General features: G+C 43.4%; 1 protein-coding gene across 1 annotated transcript; it reads right to left on the bottom strand.

Moving 5' to 3' along the window:
- Window positions 1-4,510: 4,510 nt before the first annotated feature.
- On the bottom strand, window positions 4,511-19,016 carry LOC109988818 (ubiquitin-conjugating enzyme E2 E1). The gene is made up of 6 exons (XM_020640388.3): window positions 18,867-19,016; window positions 17,064-17,247; window positions 14,934-14,984; window positions 10,837-10,969; window positions 6,962-7,109; window positions 4,511-4,793 (listed from the first exon to the last, which is right to left on the bottom strand). The coding sequence occupies exons 2-6, from the start codon at window positions 17,216-17,218 to the stop codon at window positions 4,696-4,698; spliced, it is 585 nt and encodes a 194-aa protein (XP_020496044.1). The 5' UTR covers window positions 17,219-17,247; window positions 18,867-19,016; the 3' UTR covers window positions 4,511-4,695.
- Window positions 19,017-19,335: the final 319 nt, after the last annotated feature.

Below are 19,335 nucleotides of genomic sequence, written 5' to 3'. Positions count from 1 at the left end.
AATAGACACTCTGACGCTCCTGTTTCCATCTGCAGTCTTTGGCCGGATAAAGGAATAGGCTCCCCAAAAAGAACCAAAAATCACACCTGGGGCCCTGACTTATGCAGGGGTGGCATGATGTTTGTGGGCACACCCACCCTTTCTCTCCACACTAATGATATCTAAGTGACACACAAGTTTTAACATGGACATTTTTATGGAAAGAGCAAAGACGCCCATTTATGTAGAATTGAAAGAAACAACCATTAGCCTGTTGAAAACAGCCAGAATACGTGTACATGACGAGTCCATCAGATCGAAGGCTACAGCTGCGGGCTGCGTTAAGGACTCAGCAGAGAACAGAAGGAAGAAGGCAGGTCATGTAGTACGGCCTTCTAAAGAAACACTTTATATTTGCCCCGTCCTTCAGTTGCACAAGGAAGACAAACCTACGCTCTCACACAAGACACAATGACGTGTATGAAAACTCAAACCAGAGAGTTACCGCAATGCATCATGGTACACTGAGTCCAAGATTTTCTTTGATGCTAAAACCCGAGCTAAAGGTGTATTAAGTTGTGATCAGAAGAAATTAATATCTTACAAAATCTAGGATTCGTTGAACATTCACAGATTAATGTATGTAGCCCCAAGTATTGGGTCACCAAAGCCCTCAAAGGGGGGGGGGGGGGTGCAAGGCATTGTCTGCTCTGAGATTTGAATGTATTAAGTCAAATCATGACAACACACAAACTGGATAGTTTAAATGTGGAGGTGAAACGACACTTCTTCACGCCTTTTTGTCGCGGTCACTGAGTCAGAGCCAGACTTGACCCACAGACATGACAGACTACACGGTGGTACCCAACAAATCATTACAACCGACATCACGAGGTTGGAATGAAGAGGGGCGGAGCTAGACGACACCCAGACAAGAAGACAGTCAGCAAACGTTTTTGCCAGAGCTCCACAAACTTTTCCTCTGTCTCATAGTTCCATCTCACAGCTCCAACGTCATCATTGTCCTTTTGCGTCACCATTATGTTTGTGACTTTTGCACGTGCAGAGCGCTCTGTGCTCTCATTGGTTAATGACCCTGACATGACAGCACACGTCATTTCTGTCAAGAGGTTGTGAGGCGTCCCATGTGTGGCCTTGATTGGCGTTCACTTTGAAACACTACACGAGATAAAACAATTGGTTCCCAAGACCTGTAAGGGTTAAGGTCATGTCAACATTTTATTTAAATGTCTGTAAAGATATTTAGACGTCACAGTGAGAAAAGCAACGTGTACTCTATCGAGAACAAACCTGAACACAGTGTCTATACTCAAATGGATATATTTTAATAATATATGTGATAAGAACACTTTGTTCTTTATATCAAAGGTCACATCAGGTACTCTGAGTGCTGCGCTCGACTCAGAGCCTTTACCCAGACATTTTTGTAGCCAGGAGAACCTCTTTTACCAGAGTGTCCCAGCAGAGAGGCGCGGCAGACATAAAAACACAGATCAACATGTCCTGAGTCACAGAGCAGAAAAGTCATTATTCAAAGCATCTACAACCTGAAGCATCATCCGCCAAGACCTTCAATTGACTTTTAAAAAGATTTAAAGAGACAGATCATCCTGCAGGACGTCCAGGCCGCAGGCAGCGTACCTGAAGCTCCTTTTCCCCGTTTCAAGACGCACTTTGGGGACAGACAACAAAAACTGAACGTAGCGTTTGCTCAGGCAGGCCGCAGAGTCACGCTCTACTATCATGCCAGAGTTTTTGGTAGCAGCTGATCTCATGGAAGCCCTCATCAGCTGATTTGCTTCAAAGCATCCTATTGGTCAAATAGTAGTCATGCCGCCTTATTTAAACTGCTCAACTACTCTTTGCTGCTCCGTCTGCAAGCCACATCTGCAACCCTCCTCCACCCCAGCGCCTCTTTTTATGCTGTTTGGACTTTATCTATGTCATGCTGTTGTCATTGATGCTCTGTTTGGGGGTTTTGCTGCTTCTCTCGCTGTCTTAGGCATTCCTTGTATGCACAGGAAGGGCAGGAATGTGTGCTGTTCCCAAGCGGCACCTTCCGGTCTTTAAAAATGAAGCCAATGCGGAAGTGCAAAATCCTGCAATTCGTCGAGTTTCTGCTTGAGGCTGGCTCCAGGAACACAGGAAGCCACATACATGACATGGCTGACATCACTCAGGCTTCGTCCATTAATATTTACAGTCTATGACTATTCCTGCCTAATGCTTTTCCACTTAAGCATGTTGGAGAGCATGGAGATCCCAGAACAGAGCCATACCACCAAATATAAACAATTGTAATGAAGTATTTTTTCTTGACAAAGTGGTCCTGACTGAATGAAGTTTTGTGACTGGGCCTTCTGGGCGAAGACTGCCCTTCCAGCACTTTTCACATGAATACAATTACACAAGTATGAGGGAAGCAGATTAAAGGCAGGGTTGGTCATTTTCTCCAGATCCACTTTTTAAGATTCTGGTTGAAGTTGTCTTGAGGACCTGACAGAAATTAATAACTCATGTTCTCTGAAAAAGGAACAAAGAAAATCTGTCAATCTGTATCAGTTGTAAGCCTGAAAAAACTTGTCTGCCATGAGGTACCAATCTGATGAACCAATCACACGCCTCCCTGTCTCCCTGCTCGCTCTCTACCTCGTGTGCTCTAGCTCACACTCAAAGCGTCACCGATGACAGAGTTTATACTGTGAGTTTACTTACCGCTGAATGAGACATGAGACGATGTAGTTTCTACACAATACAAGAGATGAGCTGAGGTCCACTTCTGGAGCAATGGTGCTCGTGCATGTAAGGAAGGGGGCGTGGCTTTTGAGGGAGCACAGAGGGGAGGGAGTGGGTGTAGACGGGGCACTGAGGGAATGCTACTTTCCTGCCTTTAAGTATAGCCTTATAAATAAGGACATGCCAATAGACAACTCATCATGATATACAGCATCCAAAGATTAACACTCAGGATTAAAACTTGGAAATATATGTTTAAATGATCTGTAATAGTTATGTTCTGATTTATATATTACGCTCGATTTGACTTAGTGTGCACATGTGAAAACGGCTACTGGTGGATCGGGACCCAAAGGTGGGTCGTGCAGCCATTTTCAGTGAGTCACACATGTATGGACATGGATAAAAACATGCAACGCAAATTAAATGAAATTGAACATTTCTTGTTGTCTTCACAGGAGAGTGAGAACTCTGGGATGTGTAGAGTTCAGGCCTCAGTGGAACAGTTCTCCCGCTCTCTCTCTCTCTCGGCAGGACAAGACAGGACGTCGCATCCTCCCGAGCTTTCAGCCGCCAAAACTATTTTAAGAGGTGAACAGTGAGGCTCAGTTTTAAAGTTCAACCCAAGCTTATTATGTGTGTTAATGATCTGTTTTCATGTCCCACCACAGCAGGATGTTTAAAGTTTTAGCAGATAAAATAATAATCACTCAAGTTTACAACGACCGCACCAAATTGTCAAACAAGATTTATTCAGAGCTATAATAAGTCTTTGACGTTTTCTAAAGTCTTCATGAAAAACTTCTCGTTAAAGTTTCGGTCAGGAGGAATTTTTTGAGTTACTTAAACTCGTGCGTGTTCAGGACGGGCTCACTGAAGAGATGAGACATTCTGCTTTTCCACAGGGGTTGCCAAGATCGTCGCAAAAGGAAAATAAATTCTTCCCAGCTGCGTTGTTATTCTCTCTGAAATGTCAGCAGATGCAGAAGGACACAGAAGTTTCTCTGAGCGGCTGCAGACAGAAACCAAATTAAAAAAAATCTTTGTCTAGGGCGCTGGTGGCGCAGTGGTTAGTGTGCGCACCCCATGTGTGGAGGCTTTGGTCCTCCAGGCGGACGGCCCGGGTTCAAAACTCACCTGTGGCTCCTGTCCAGCATGTCGTTCCCTACTCTCTCTCTCCCTGATATCAGACTCTATCCACTGTCCTATCTCTCCATTAAAAAGGCACAAAAATAAATCTGTCTTCTCTTTGTTAGAATGAATGAGATCCTACCAGGGCTGCAGAACATGTGAAAAAAAACTGCCAGTGTTTTGTTCTTTGTTGTGTTTTTGTATGTTTTTACTGAAGCACTGTTTGCGGCTGATTATTGAATCCTTACATGAAGTGAAGTCGTGGCGAGGACTTGGCTGTTTTTTAAGTGATTGAAGTTGTGTCCCGTGGGCTGTATGAGGGTCACAAGCGTCCTAAACTTGCAGTTCATCTTCATATCTCTTTTTGTCTGAGGTTGTCATGTGACTTGAACATGCAGCGTTTTGAAGGGATAGAAATTAAAACGCCCCTGCTGCAGTTCCAGAGTGTTCAAAGGTGGACGCCACATTCCTAAGCACTTTTTGCCCTCCAGTGACTGAAAACCATGAATATGCGTCAGGAGGTAGTTCCTAGTCCTCTCTCAGACATTATTGGGTTACCGTTACGGGTCATTTGTCCAGTCGGGTTTTGTTCCATCCATCATCCATTCAACAACGGGAAAGTAAAGCAGAGGCGGGGCCAGACTTTCGTCCATTGTGTTCCTTTATTACCATATTTGCAGAGATAACTTAATCAGGAAGCAAAAAATATACCAGACAATAAAGTACTAAAAATCTGAGATACAAATAACCCCCTGACACAAACCACCCTGAGCCCCCCCCCACCCCCTTCCCCTCCCCCTCGCCCTCCTGTGATAGTCCTCCGTGGATTTATGTGGCGTATCTCTTCGTCCACTGTTTGGCTGTTCGGTCATGTTCCGCTCTGTTAGTCGTGTACTGGGTGGCGATGCTTCCCACCAGGGGATCGGCTGAGGGGGGGCAAAAAAAGTTTACAGGTCAGTTTATCTACACGTAGAATGATTTTTTTTTTTTTTTACACACACAAAATGAGTGAAGCAGCAACGTAAAGGTTAAGTTTTGTTTGCTCTGGAAGTTTATTGAACAAGTTTGACTCTTCCTGCTTCAAATCATTCTTCTAAAAATCCTTCCATTGATTGTAAATTTTAGTTAGGGTTGAGCGTGATACCCTCACCCTCGCTAGCATTAAAGGTCACATATTATGCAGCTTCACCATGTTCCTCTAACTCTAACATGTGTCTCTAGTCTGTCTTCAAACCCCCCAATGATGAGAAAAGTCCATCTCTGTCTTTAGCCTGCTCCACTTTTCAGAAAAATGTGTGCTCAAACAGGCCGTTTGGCGATTTCCCCTTCATGACATCACAAAGGGCAGTAACCCCTCCCCCAGGTGGGTGACACTCCCACAGCTAGGTGTTTGTTCTGCCCTCCGAGTCTGCCTTCTCACCGTAAACAATAGGACGCGGAGGGAGAAAGCCCGAGTACACCCAAGCCCTTCCAGAGAGGAGGCGTGGTCAGACACAGCTCATTTACATTTAAAGGTACAGAAACAGCCTGTTCTGCGCAAAACCGTGGTGCTGACGGAGCATGGCGTGCATAGACTGAGGGAATTGATGATCAGCCTTTGGTGAAAGTTGTTGAGTATAGATCAGCAGCTGCTGCCCAAGAGCAGGATTTGAAAATCACAGTAATCTTCCCATGAAGTTAAATAAATCATGCTCAGTTTTAACTGTTTTCAGACTCGTCTGAATTTAAATATCCCTTTAATTACCTGTAAATGAGTCGTTAGGGACATCCCTCGTCTTAAAAGGGGACTTAGGCTGAATCAGAAAGTTGACTCAAATGTTTAGAGAGCTGCAGTTCGATGTTGAACCCAAAACAATGTCTGCTTTCACTTTTTGAAGCAGAGTACGTTGACACAGAAGAACATAATGTCCACATGACGCTGGATTTCCTGTCAGGGTTACCAGCAGTTCCATTTAAGTTTCAGGTTTCTGTTGTTTCATAAAAACCACAGAGGAGCCGTTTAGCGAGGTTTAAAAGTCGTACAAAGGTCAGCTCTGAAGACCTGTTTCCTGACTCGCCATATTGTCAGACTGTAAAAAGTAGGTGAAACTCCTTAACTTCCTCCGGCTTCTCTGCATTTATTTAAAAATATTTATGAATGTTTATTATTTAGGTACTTTTACTTTAAACAAGTATCATTACTCTGTTTATTTTTATTTGTTTATTTGACATGGACATTCAGTAACATCCTGTCCTAACAGGACACGGCGTGAGCGACTAAATCAGCCTGATTCTTTTGTTTCCTATCAGAGCGTCCAAACTGCCCCGAGCGATGCAGTGCGACGCTGCATGCTGTTTTTACCTCGACGCCCTGATTCTATTTTCCTCTACAATGTCCATGCAGCGGTGTCGCTCTTTTAGTACCATCAGTTTTCGCTTCGTGGCATTTGCACTTCTACCAGCTACAGTATGGTAGAGGAGCTCTCCGTCTACAGTGAAAGTTCTGAAGTACAGACAGTCACCTCCGCTGGTCAAACGTTGCTTTTAATTGAGGAATCTTTAAATCAGTCCAGCACTCAACAAGATTTATTTACTGAACAGTATACCACTGTTTTCATTAAATGCAGGATTTTGACCAAATGATGTTAGAAAGTGGCGCCCCCGGACTGTGTGACCCCACAGCTTCCATGACACAAAGACTGGAGGTCATTTTTAAAACATCTCAGGTGGCGGGCTGCACTCTCACTGATGACAGCGTGTTTGTCAGCATTTTATACCGGGATATAGGACGCAGCCATTTTTTAGATGAATAAATAGATATTAAAAGTGTGTCCTGAACACCGGATTTGACGGTACATTTTGCTGACCACACAGCGGACATTTTTACATACAAGCTATTTAAGACTAGTCTTTTTATATCATGAGATCAGACGTTTATCCGGCATCGTGAGGTGAATGTGGCTCAGATTAAGTTTAATGAGATCTTCGGCCTCCATCTGCTGCTGCAAACGAGCAGTGCACTTAAATAATCAGGATCGAATGTTGTAGTCCCACCTCCGACTCAACTTATCATCCTGCTGTTGATACAACACCGCTGATCCACCTCAGGTCTTACCTGGGTTGCAGTCTGTGAGCAGGGAGCAGATGGACAGCAGCACCTTGGAGATGGTGAGGGCGGGGCTCCAGTTGTCCTTCAGGATGTCCAGACAGATCACGCCCTGACTGTTGATGTTGCAGTGATAGATCCTCGTTCGAAAGGTGACCTGCAGACACACAAACAAATAACTGTCAAGATGCAGAAGTACCTAACCATAAAATGTAGTAGTACCCAATCGTTTTTGGCCACTTTTTGAAAGTCTTATCTCTGAATAGAAAGGATTTTTACTCAGTCTTGTCTCGGTCTCAGACTGGGCGGACTCCAGATTTCAAATCAAGACTACCACTGACCGGCTGTTTGTCCACCTCATTAGTGCGATCAGAAGGAAAACGCCTCTTTCTAAAAAAACAAATAACTTCAATGTATTTGTAGTTTGATTTGTATCCCCGAGTCACAGCTGCAACCTTCCCGGTGTTACGGTCTAAGTGAGTGACACGCCACCGACACACAAGATGATGTTTTTTCAGTGATATTTATGGTTTTAGCCCTGCCTTGGTCTTGGTCTGGACTTGGTCTCGACCCCTCAATGTCTTGGTCTCGTCTTGGTCTTGCTCTTGCTCCCTGCCTTAGTTTTGGTCTCGTCTCTGTCTCAATCCCTAAATGTCTTGGTCTTGTTGCAGTCTCCGGTACGTCTTGGTCTTGACAACAAGAGGGTTGTCAAGAGGGTAGCTCCTACATTTTTTATTTTTTAACCTTTCCTGTAATGCACTTTTGAGAACATGGGGATAAATTGTGCAGATTGTCTTTGATTTATTTATTTAACCAGGAAAAAAACCCATTGAGATTTTTCAAAAGTGTCCTGGCCAAGAGAAGCAGCAGCACAGGTAGCAGATTTTCAGACAACGATGCCTGTCATTGTAGAGATAGGACGGTGGATAGAGTCAGTAATCAGGGAGAGAGACAGAGTGGGGAATGACATACAGAAAAGGAGCCTCATGTCGGATTTGAACCCGACTGCCCGCTTCGAGGACTACAGCCTCTGTACATGGGGAGCCTGCCCTAGCCACGTGGCCACAGGCACCCCGAGAGATACATAATTATTACATGTTTTAATTTCTGACTGTTAAAAAGGCTGTCATTCAAATAAGCTTTTCAGTGATCACACACAAACATCAATTAAAAAAAAAAAAGGCTTTTCAAACTTGTGAAGTTTCCTCTTCACTCGAGCTCACTCTTAAAATAAGTCGACATCACACAGAAACTCTAAACTCCTTTGACACGATCTGGTCTTTAAACAGCAGTCAGTGCTTTACCAAACACTGCTTTGTGATCAGCATGGGATGGTCGACCTCTTGTGGTTGAAATGAGGTACTTCCACATGACAGTATTTAAACATTGCAACCTTCTATGCCAGTGGTTTCCGACCTTTCTATGGCTCGTGACCCCACTTTGACTTCCCCAACCTCTGGTGACCCCAGACAACAAAAACATCAAATTAATTTATTTTGTCATATTTTCTCTTCTGTGTTGCACGTAAACATAAATTTCAGAGCACATTTAGGCTTTTTGGTGTTTCTTATTGTGGACAGAGGAGGAGAGGCCGGGATGACGGACCGACAGAGACTCTATCGGTTTCTAGTTTTGGCATTGGCCATGGCCCACAGAAGCCTGTTAAGACATCACACGCTGTCAGTGAGGAGTGTCTTTGGTTGACCTTTGACCTTTGCCCTTCACAACAGCGTTTCCTGCTCATGTTTACACCATTGACCACATTTTCCATCCACGACAGACAAGAGAGTAAACACGCGTCTGCATGTGTTTGAGATGTGTGTTGGTTTGCGAACTCGATACCTCCTCACTGTACAACACATGTTCACCCTTAGAGAGTTTGTGTTTCCTGATACAGCTCGTTGAAAAGAATAAAATCCTGCACACTACTCTTGCTCGGCCTCACCAATATGTTTACGTTTCGGCCCCTCTGAACACTTCAGAGGGACAGAAACGTTGTGATTTTATCTTTTCAATGTGACAGTTTGATGTCTAAAACAGAAGATGTCTCTGTCTCCTGCCCGGGGACTACAGATGTAAACTAGCTCAGAGCTAACAGCTAATTGGCTGTCCCTGTCAAAATAAACAAATAAAATGAGCTTCACTGAAAACACTGTTTTTACCTCTGGGACTGGCGCTTTTACTGCCAACATCGTGAGTGTGTTTGATACATAAAGTAGCTTAATTAGAACAAATGATCCTGCAGGGACAAAGAAGTGAACCATCAATTGGTTTAAAAACTGTCAAACTCAGAAATGTGCTCTGAAAACGTTAACTCAACGTACTAAATGGACGGGGGATAGTAGCTCAGTCTCTAGGGATTGGGGTTGGGAACTGGAGGGTCGCCGGTTCAAATCCAGGTACTGACCAAGTCTGGAAATTGGTCTGATAGCTGGAGAAGAGCCAGGTCACTTCCCGAGTACTGCCGAGGCGCCAACCCTATCTGCTCGGGCGCTCTTTCATGTGCAGCCCCCTCACTCTGACATCTCTCCATTAGTGCATGTCCACAGGATCCTGTTTGTACGTGTGTAGATGAGTGTAAGTGTCTACTTCAAAGCATCTTCTTCACGCCTGTCACAACAGCAGACATCAGAAATGGAAGATATAAAGTTCCTCCTGAAGTTGGGAGGACTCATCATCTTCACTCTGTGCCGTTTTCCTCCGACGCCACACTCCGTTTGGAGGTTTAGGCGCTTTTGTGCTGTAGTTTTGTTTTGTTTTGCTCCAGGTTGTTGCTTTTGTAAATGTTTCCTGTCTGAGTAGTTCTTATGGTTTCTCCTCTTCCTTGTTGATCGGCTGCTGCGGGGTCAACGTGGAGCGGAGTTCTGACAAAGTGATCTCTTGTTATTTCTGAGCGAACAAATAATTAAGGCACTTCTCCTTTTTGTTTCCTGGTTCATACAGTTAGGATCCCGTTCAGGAATGTAAATCTGCGCGCAGACTGCAGAGGGAGAGTTTTCCAGAATATCTTGTATTATCGAGGTTAGGGTTGGGCAACATGTCAGTACGTACTGTGCCACCATGTGAACTATTTGAGGCAGGCTGTGTCGCAAAGCAGGGCTGGATTCTCACATGATATTGTGAGCTGAGCTTTGCATAGCAGCGTCGTTGGTGCTGACATGGAGGAAGAGAAGGAAGTTTTAAACACAGAGTGGGGAGGGGGCATCCTGACTGAAACCTTAAAACCTGCAAGACTGCGAGATCTGGTGCTCGGAGGCAGTGATGATTTAGGCCACTGTCTTGGTCTTAGGACAAAAATGCCTATTCGTTAAAATCACATTTTAGTCATTGTTTAGTTTAGTACGGACTCGCAACATTTTGCATTTTTTTCCAATGATCCCGCGGTTCACAGGATCAAATTAACTTTCTGTGAATGGCAGCTCATGTTTTTAAGTATCTCCTCATAAAACTGAAATCAGCTAATTAGCTTGCTTTCCTACTTTCTCACGGAGGAGAATCCCTTTAAACAGCGTCTCTTTACACTCTGCACTGCTCTGCTGTTGTTAGGATATGACGATTTATCTCATGTAAAAGGATACCTTTTTTTTTTTAATTTCAATAAAAAATCCTGCTCCGTTAGTGAATCGCTTTATCCCCCAGTTTTCTGGGGTCATGTGCAAAGGTCATGTGCAGTGTGTGATGATGGCGGACGCACTTGCGGTCTTGATGCTGCATGTCTCAGTAGTTTATACTGGTATATTGGTTGCACTGGTCTATAGGAGGCAGCCCACTCAGGGCGGCTCTCTTCAACAAATACCAGTAAAAGAACGCGATGAGAAGTGGCATCAAATCAGGAAAGCTCTGGTCAGTACCCATAAAACAGACAGGAGAGCTGAGATCAGTACCTTGGGGGGTTTGAAGGGGTAGTCGGGCGTGAAGGCGATGTCCAGGAAGAAGACTCCTCCCTCGTACACGGAGCCTGGGGGTCCCAGGATGGTCGACCTCCACTCATAGATGTTGTCTCCTTTTGGGCCAGCACTGCAGGCGGAGACATTGAGCTCACATCAGCATATTCAATTCAAAGAACACAAAGTGAAGCATCGAGTGAGAGCACATGCATACAGGACTGATGTTTTCTGCTGACTTATCCACAACAGGGTCGTCGGGATAATACATTTTTAAACGTCTGAGTGTTTCAAGTAAAAATCTGAGGCAGCCCCTCTGACATCTGTGGGTGTGTTTGTCTTTGGGATTTATATAGTATATCTTTGAATGCCAGCACTGTTTATTTCCTCTACATATGGTCTGATCCCTTTTCTTTTATCGTCTCTAGCTGTTGTCATTCTTGTTTTATTGTTGCATCTTCATCTTTAGGCTGTCGTCTGCTTGTTTTTCTGCGTGTTTTGTCTCGAGTGTGTTCTGTTGTTTTCTCGTTTGTATTTATGTGTTCTACTCGAGGTGATACCCCTCAAGGAGCATATCCTGATACAATACAATACAATATTAATATTTTTCCTTTTGAATGTGAAGCTAAGGACGTTTATTTCCCCTCGTGCATCGTTCAGTTCAGAGCAAATCCCCCGCGATGTGTCCATGCGCCATGATCTGTAATCTGTATTGATTTCCCCTCAAAGCAGAGCAGCCTTTATCCCTCATACATGCAGAACATGTGGCCTTGAACCCCTTGGGGTCATGAATACGAGACATAATAGTATTGATCCGAAACCCTTTGGGGAGGGGGGGGGGGGGGGAGTGCAGATGTTGTGCTCTGCTGTGCTTTTGGATCGGCGTTAACACGGGGCGTTTGGCAGAGTTTCAGCTCCAGCTACGACAAAGAGCAGACAATCAATCCAGAAGGAGCAGTTTGGGATAATTAACCACCACTTCAGAAGATCTGATTTCACAGAGTTTGATTTTTAATGATTTGAACACATTCCTCCAAACACCAATAGACTCTTACGACAGCCCATTAAGGGATGAAGGAGTCTGACATCAGATCAGTTAATTATATTTTATACAGATTTAATTTGAACTAAAACACACACTGATGAAAACAGGCACACACAAAAAAAAAAACATTTAACTGTCAGAGCGATGTTCTGCAGCATTATTTAGGACAGTGGATAAGAGTCAGAAATCAGAGAGAGAGAGAGTTGGGAACGGCATGCGGGAAAAGGAGCCACGGGCCGGATTCGAACACGCACCGCACACTCTCAAGGACTTTAGGAAGCGGGGTAGTGCATTAGCATAAGATGCTGGGTGCTGCACTTTTTCTCTGGGTGACTGCCTGCTGATGCAAACGCTCTCTATTTGGACACAGGGCACGGAGATCATTGACTAGTATTTGCAGGAAAAAGTCATGAAGATCGTTTTTTCTGACGACCAATAACCACGCCACAAGTACGTGACGCTAAACGGGAGAGAGCGGGGGAACCATCTCGTCTGTTTCATTAATATAACCGTCATTACGTCTCCTTCCGTAACAAGTCAAGCTCGAGTGCATTAACATCTTTGTAATAATAAAAGACATTATCACATACTACAAGGAACTCCATTAAACATGGCGTTTAATCCATCATGTAGTGGGCAGGCAGTACTTTAAGCTGTCACACCTCACTGTTGTAATTAGGCGCTCCATTATGAATAAAAAGGTAAAAGCCTGTTTCTTAAACCTGCCGCCGCCGCTGCTTTTGTTCTTTACTGTAAAACCTTCTCGCTGCTGTCATCCATCTCTAATGCACAGATTAAGCTGTTAATGTAACAGAGAACAACATCAACTCTCTGCAGTCATGACACAGACAGACGCACTCATCATCTCGTGATTGTTGTTCAAAGCTTCACTGAAAAGTCTCAAGGTCATTTTGGGAAATTTAGAGAGGCTAAGAGAGGCTAACGCATTCATTGGGAAACATTCAACCCTTTTCTGTTGAAGGCAGAATGTGCGACACGTTACAGATAAATAAATCTATTGTGTCTTGTTTTGGTTTTCACGCTGGTGCTCAAGGGTGATGTCTACTGGATCAAAACACATTCTTCCTCTAACATTTAGTAGCTGAAATAAACCCTTTTTGTGCAAAAAACGTGTTTCACAACGATAAAAAATGTGTTACTTATTTTAATGATCAATAGCATTGAAAAGTTACAACGCTTACAAAAAAAAAAAACAACACCTAGAGATCCACAGTCATATTTAAAGCCAAAGCTGCCACGAGAAAAAGAGAGAGAGAAAGCAATCCTAAATTGAACAAATACATTAGCAACATTTCTATACCAACACTCAGCCAATTGCAGAAGTGTGCGGGAGTTTGCTTGCAGTTTCTGTCACTTAAAAACATGAAATGACCGAGCATTGGGGACCAAGGACTTCTATTTTTGTTGTTGTGGTATCAATATTGTTTGTTTTTTTACTCGTGAAGTACGTTACTTTAAACTTCTGTTATCACGACAACCTTATTGTGCGGCTGAGTAAAACATCGGTGCATGACATACGCCTGCAGTGAACAAACAGCTTGCTCTCTGTAAACAGATTGACAGACAGACTGCAGGCTGGAAGGTGGCAGGTAAAGACAAGCTGATGTTTTATACATGAGACGGAGTCTGGAGAAAAATGTCAGCAGCAACAAACAAAAAACTTGAAGCAGATTTTTTTTTTTTTTTTGCAGCTCAGAATAAATAGGTTTTCTTTCAGTAAGCAGCAAATATCCAGACGGTGTTGATTTTCGAGCCGGTCTGTGGCCTGAGGTAGCTCCTTTGATCTACCGAGTCAGTCTACTGTTTTTTTTTCTTTTCTCTTTTCACCGCGGGGTCAAAGATCAGGCTCAGCTGCCGCACAGCAGCCTGCAGCAGCGGGGGAGAGATTCAGTGATTCGCCTCAGGACACCGCAGGAGGGGAGGGAGGACACCCCACTATGACGGGAGCGGGGATCCAAACCGTCCAGTTTTTAAAGATAATCTATCAAATCCCAACGCTACAGCAAACAGAGCTGCAGAAGATCCGTCATACTCAAGTCCTCATGGTGAATACAACACAAAGCAACAGGGCAGCAACACATGATCGTTTTCATGACCATTTTATCTGATTATTATTTTTATCTGTCAATAAAACGTATTCCGTTGTTATTTGTTAAAAGCTGCCAATCAACTCATTTGAGACTCTGAGGCTCCTTGTGTATAAAAGCTGTTTTAGTCAAGGACTAGAACAAGCAGAAGAACATATTCACTGATTATATGTGTTTTTAGATCACTGACATTCTTTGTAAATTTACATGCAATGTGAAACTATGAGCTAACTAAAGAGCGCTAACTTTAGTCCGCTGACACAACAATGCAGGACACAGGTGATTGCAGCTTGTGTCAAGGACAGTTTTGTCCGCCGCTTGCGCTAAACTCCTCCAAGTGAACATGCGGGGAGGGGGGTTGGAGGTGTGTCTCTGGAGGAGAGCGGAGGCTTCAGTATGGAGGAGGTGTGGCCAAACAGAAGTTTGTTTTGGTTTAATGCTGGTGCTCAAGGGCGACATATACTGGATCAAAACGTTGCACATTCTTCCTTTAAATAGGAAAACTACAACATTTTTTTGACATATCAACTCCACTATCGACTGAATTGTTTTATTAATTAATGAGCATTTCCTTTGAAATTTGAACATCTGTCTTGAGATCCGTTCAAGGCGAGCTCAGAGCAGCGAGCTCTGTGAGAAAAAGTTTTAATTTAGAAGTCAGTTAAGATTCTTTAACTGACCATGAAGCAATCTGATGCTCCATAAAGTTTTACGTTTAAATAAAACGTTTTCGTGCCCTCTCTCTAAATGTTTCCCTTCGTCTTGATGCTTTTGATGTCTTGTGTGAAACACTTTGAATGGCCTCGTTGTTGAAATGTTCTCTTCACATAAATTCACCCACTACAATAAGTGTCAGGAGAGAGACTGTCAGGTGGGAGTATTCGTTATGAGCATATTTTTTGGACAGCGGACTGACAGACTTTGAGCAGAAGAAAGAAACGTACCTGCAGTTTGGCGGAGGGTCCAGTGTGATATCAGCCAGCTCTTTCTGAATCCTGCACACAAAAAGGACAAAAAAAAAAGGTTAATTGGGCAATATGTTAAAAAAAACGATTCAACCATTGGAAAATTCAAAAACTTTAAAAGGACGACCTTACTGTTATCTGTTTCTGAACCTTTTTGTATTTTAATGTAATGTAAGTCATATTTAAACCAGGTCTGTCAGCATTCACTCGTTTCTTCAATCGCAATGAATCACACACTATTTTGTCCCTTCAGGCTCACCGTAGATTGTCGTCCTCAGTGTCTCCATGTAGTCTCAGTGATGTAGAAGAAGGACACTAATGCATCTTTGAATGTCTCATTTCCCTTTAACAAACTCTCAGACAGCTCTGCTGACGAGTCCAAAAATAATATCCACCTTATGACATCACACATTGACCTTTGTTACCCTTCCTTCGAGCTGTTTGACTTTATTTTGGGATCCCTCACCTCTTCCTGTACTTAAGTCACACCTTTGATCTACCAGAAGGTCCTTACTTTATTTCTACATCAGTACCATCATCTTTCAGTCCTTAAAAAGCCTAAAATAACCTTCTTTATTATAGTAACTTCTGGTGTTACATTATTTGTCACGATCATACATAAACTAAAAAAAAAGAAACGTTTTCATGGCACCTGTTGCACACTTTCGACACACTGAATTTCAACTTCTTCTCTGAATCAGCCGAGTGTGTTAGCTTCTGCTGTCTGTGTCAAACCACAAAAAACCAACAATATTCGGGAAGCACAGAATCGGTGCAACACAGTGAATTAAAACGTCTGCTACATCTGCCTCAAGGGGCGAAGGCATCAAACACAGGTCGAAGGAAAATTAATAGCTGCCCTCGTCTCCTCACTTTTAGCACTTAGAGAGAAACGGATGTAACAATTTTATTCTCTTTAATTAATACAAAGAGAGTGAAAAGTTTTGTTTTGTCTTCAGGGGAGAAAGAGGAAGCTTGGAGAGGATTGTGTGACTACAAGCTACCGTCTGAAGAGAAGTAAACATGAGTTCCTCTTTGAGAACACAGCAGAGTGGAGGGGGAGTCTCTGATGTTTTTTGGGAGTGAGTACCAGAGGGTGGGAGCGGCATTGGAGAAGGCTCTGTCCCCAGAGGTCCAACAGGGGCGGGACAGGAGGTTAGTGTCAGCAGACCTGAGAGTGCAGGTGGAGAAGCTCAGACAGGTAGAGGGGAGGAGCCAGGTTATGGAGGGCTTTATAGGTGGTGATGATGATGAGGAGTTTGAAGTGGATACACTAGAGGATGAGGAGCCAGTGGAGGTTATGAAGGACGGGGGTGATGTGGCCACGGGTCGGGGAGTGTGTGAGAAAACGAGCACCAGAGTTCTGGATCTTGTCAGTATGAATGAAATCAGGGGCCTGTTGCAGCAGCTATGTATAAGTTAAGTTTCCCGCTAAACGCTACGTTGAAACTAGTAAGGTCTGAACCTCAGGGCGCACTCACACTACGCCCAGTTGATCCATACGGAGCCCAAGAAAGATTGTCTCCTCCCCACAGTCTCTCGGACACTAATCATGAGGGTGGCGGTTATAAGTCATGTCCGTGCCGCACCTACTTGCCTATTCCAACCCTGCCAGGGCCAACAAAGTGTACCAGGGTTGAGCACGGTACGGAGCGCTTACACAAGTCAAACAAACTGGACTCTGGGGGTGAAACGGGCTTGGGGTTGCCTAGGATGTGTCACTGTTTGGCTGCCGAGAGATGTTAGGTTCATCTTAACTTGTAGAGCGAAACGTCCTAAATATCTCACAAATTATGTTTTCACCGCCTGCGGCCAATCATTGAAAAACCATTTCCTCTCGTGTCTTATTGTCTCTACTGCCGTTAATAGACAAACAGCGATGGGGTGCTGATGGCCTAGCGGTTAGGTTGCACCCCCAAGTACAGAGACTGTAGTCCTCCAAGTGGGCGGCCCAGGTTCAAGTGCGACCCACTGCTCATTTCCTGCACGTCATTCCTCACTCTCATTCCTACTCTATCAACTGTACTATCTGAATAAATTACTGTAAGATGTATCCTTGGGTATATCAGGGCTGATTATTCAGTAAACAGTCTGCGGATTTAGTTTCACCTTTTGGCGCTGGTAGAAAGCAGCTTGGAGGTCTTGCTCATGCTGACTTTGCTCTCCCGTTTCTTCTTGCAAAGAGAGTCCCTCTGTCTGGCTTGGCTGGAGGAAGGCGGCGATGAGGAAGAGCTGGTGCTGGCACGCGAATCCTCATCCGACATACCGGTTTGGATTGGAGAAGAGCCGGGACCTGAGGCGGAAAGCAAAGAGTCACACCACAGCTGAGAGGCGGGGCTGTTTGGGAATCATTCCTAACAGACGCCAACTCGGCCTCCAAGTGGCCGCCAAAGCTGATAGGTGTCATAATTCCTAAACAACCTTTCACTATTTATAAACAATCATTGACTCACCACTGAAACACGATGACAAACTTCCTACTTATATATTAAACCTGAATTGTTCTTTTGATAAACATCTAAGAAGTAGTCAAACATTGTGGTGTACAAGCAAACAGAACCTATTGAAGAGTAGAAGAAACAGAGAAGAAGAATAAAAACATTTCATGCTAAGTATGAGGTTTAAAGTTATAAATGAATTACCGGTTTGTCAAATGAGATAAGAGTTCTTATTGTAAATAGAAGGGTGTAAATTGAGTGATTAAGTTTCGAAATTGTGATTTTAATTTTATGTTGTTTTTTAATTCACAAACAGGTAGTTTTTGTAATTTTTCATACAGATGTTGACATCGTGCAGCTGTTCATAAAAGTGTCTGTGTGACATGTGGATTTGACATAACTGACTTTGTTTCTTGTTATTTCTGTACAAAAAATCATCATTAGGACTTCTCCTACTCATAATCTCTTCTTTTTACTTCATAATTATCTGAAAAATTACTCTTTAAACCATAAATAAGTCTTAAATTGTGATTTTTTTTTATTATTTTATGTTTTTCCCCTTTTACCTGCGGATGGAGACTTCTATAACAGTTAATATTAAAAAAAAAAAAAAAAACAAACAAACAAAAAACAGGTAAGAAATAATCACAAATTGTGGTAATATGTTCAACTGATCGTGTGAGCGCAGTTAACGCAGGAAAAGTCGTGATTTTCTGCGCTACGTTTTTGTTTTTGTTTTTTTTTTAGCTAAAGTTTACGTGACGGTTGACGCACTGTCTTTTAGCGCACGAGCTAGCCGAGTTCCCACGGAAACGTAATGAAGTTAACCGTTCATCAACTGTAAACCGAAGCTAGCATCTTACGTCGTCATTAAATGATAATAAATGAAGCTGTTAGTGTCGTTATTAATGGTGATCTCCGCTCTTTAATACGTAAAGATAGAGCTACCTGCGACCACCACCAACAACACCACCACCACCACACCTCCTCAACTCCAACTGGCACCGACACCCAGGCCCGAAGACTTCAGGGATCAGACTAATTCTTGGACCGGCGTGAGGTGAAGCTGCTCGCTAAGCATCCTTTATAAGTGAAACCCCGAAAAGCCAGTCACCGTAACTAACAGAACAAACATCCTTAGTCGTGGTCGTTGTACACAACCTCACGACTATGTTAGATTAAAACAGAGCGTTCAGAGACGTGTTTTTTTTAACACTAAACGTGACATCGATTCGTTTAAAAGACAAGCAGTCGATAACCACTCCGATCCAGCACGTAGCCGGAGCCCATTTTTCGTGCGACCTACTAAACCACGAACCGTGTTGTTTGTTTGTCTTTTCTGCGTGTGAAGCGACAAAACAGACCTTCAACTTCATCTGGAAACACACGCAGGCATCTGACCTACTCGTATACTCACACCACTGGGGGAAATATCGGCGTTAAATAACCCATTTAGGTCAGTAATTAAACTTACCCAGTCTATTGTGTCTGGACCTCCGCCACAGTCTTGGCTGGCTGCTGCCTGTCGCCCTCTGCGGAACGGAAGTAGCCTACCGCGGCTGCAGTGGGCTGTGCGGCACCGGTCCTACTCTGGAAACACGACCGCCTACATCAAGTGAGTTTAACAGACACAAAGTTACCAAAATGTGTATTTATTTTTGAGTCGTTTATCATCACCACTTGTAATTCAACGTCGTATTGTTCGTAAAAAATGCGATTCTTGACTTATAATGTTTCAACAGGAGGAACTTTGAATCATGAGATTTCCTCAAGTATTTCATCTGCTAATTAACTTGATTAAATGCTTACTAAAAATCTGTACTTGGTTTTAACAACGTAGATAGATAGAGGCTTTATTCAAATATACAAAACACAAACATGACATTAAACATGTATTACATTTAACAACACCTGCTGCACCCCCTTTGCATTAAAATGTAAAA

Source organism: Labrus bergylta, chromosome 8 (assembly GCF_963930695.1).
Source record: "Labrus bergylta chromosome 8, fLabBer1.1, whole genome shotgun sequence".
Lineage (NCBI taxonomy): Eukaryota > Metazoa > Chordata > Actinopteri > Labriformes > Labridae > Labrus > Labrus bergylta.
The sequence above is the reverse complement of the archived record's forward strand: the minus strand, read 5'-3'. Positions and strand labels throughout refer to the sequence as shown.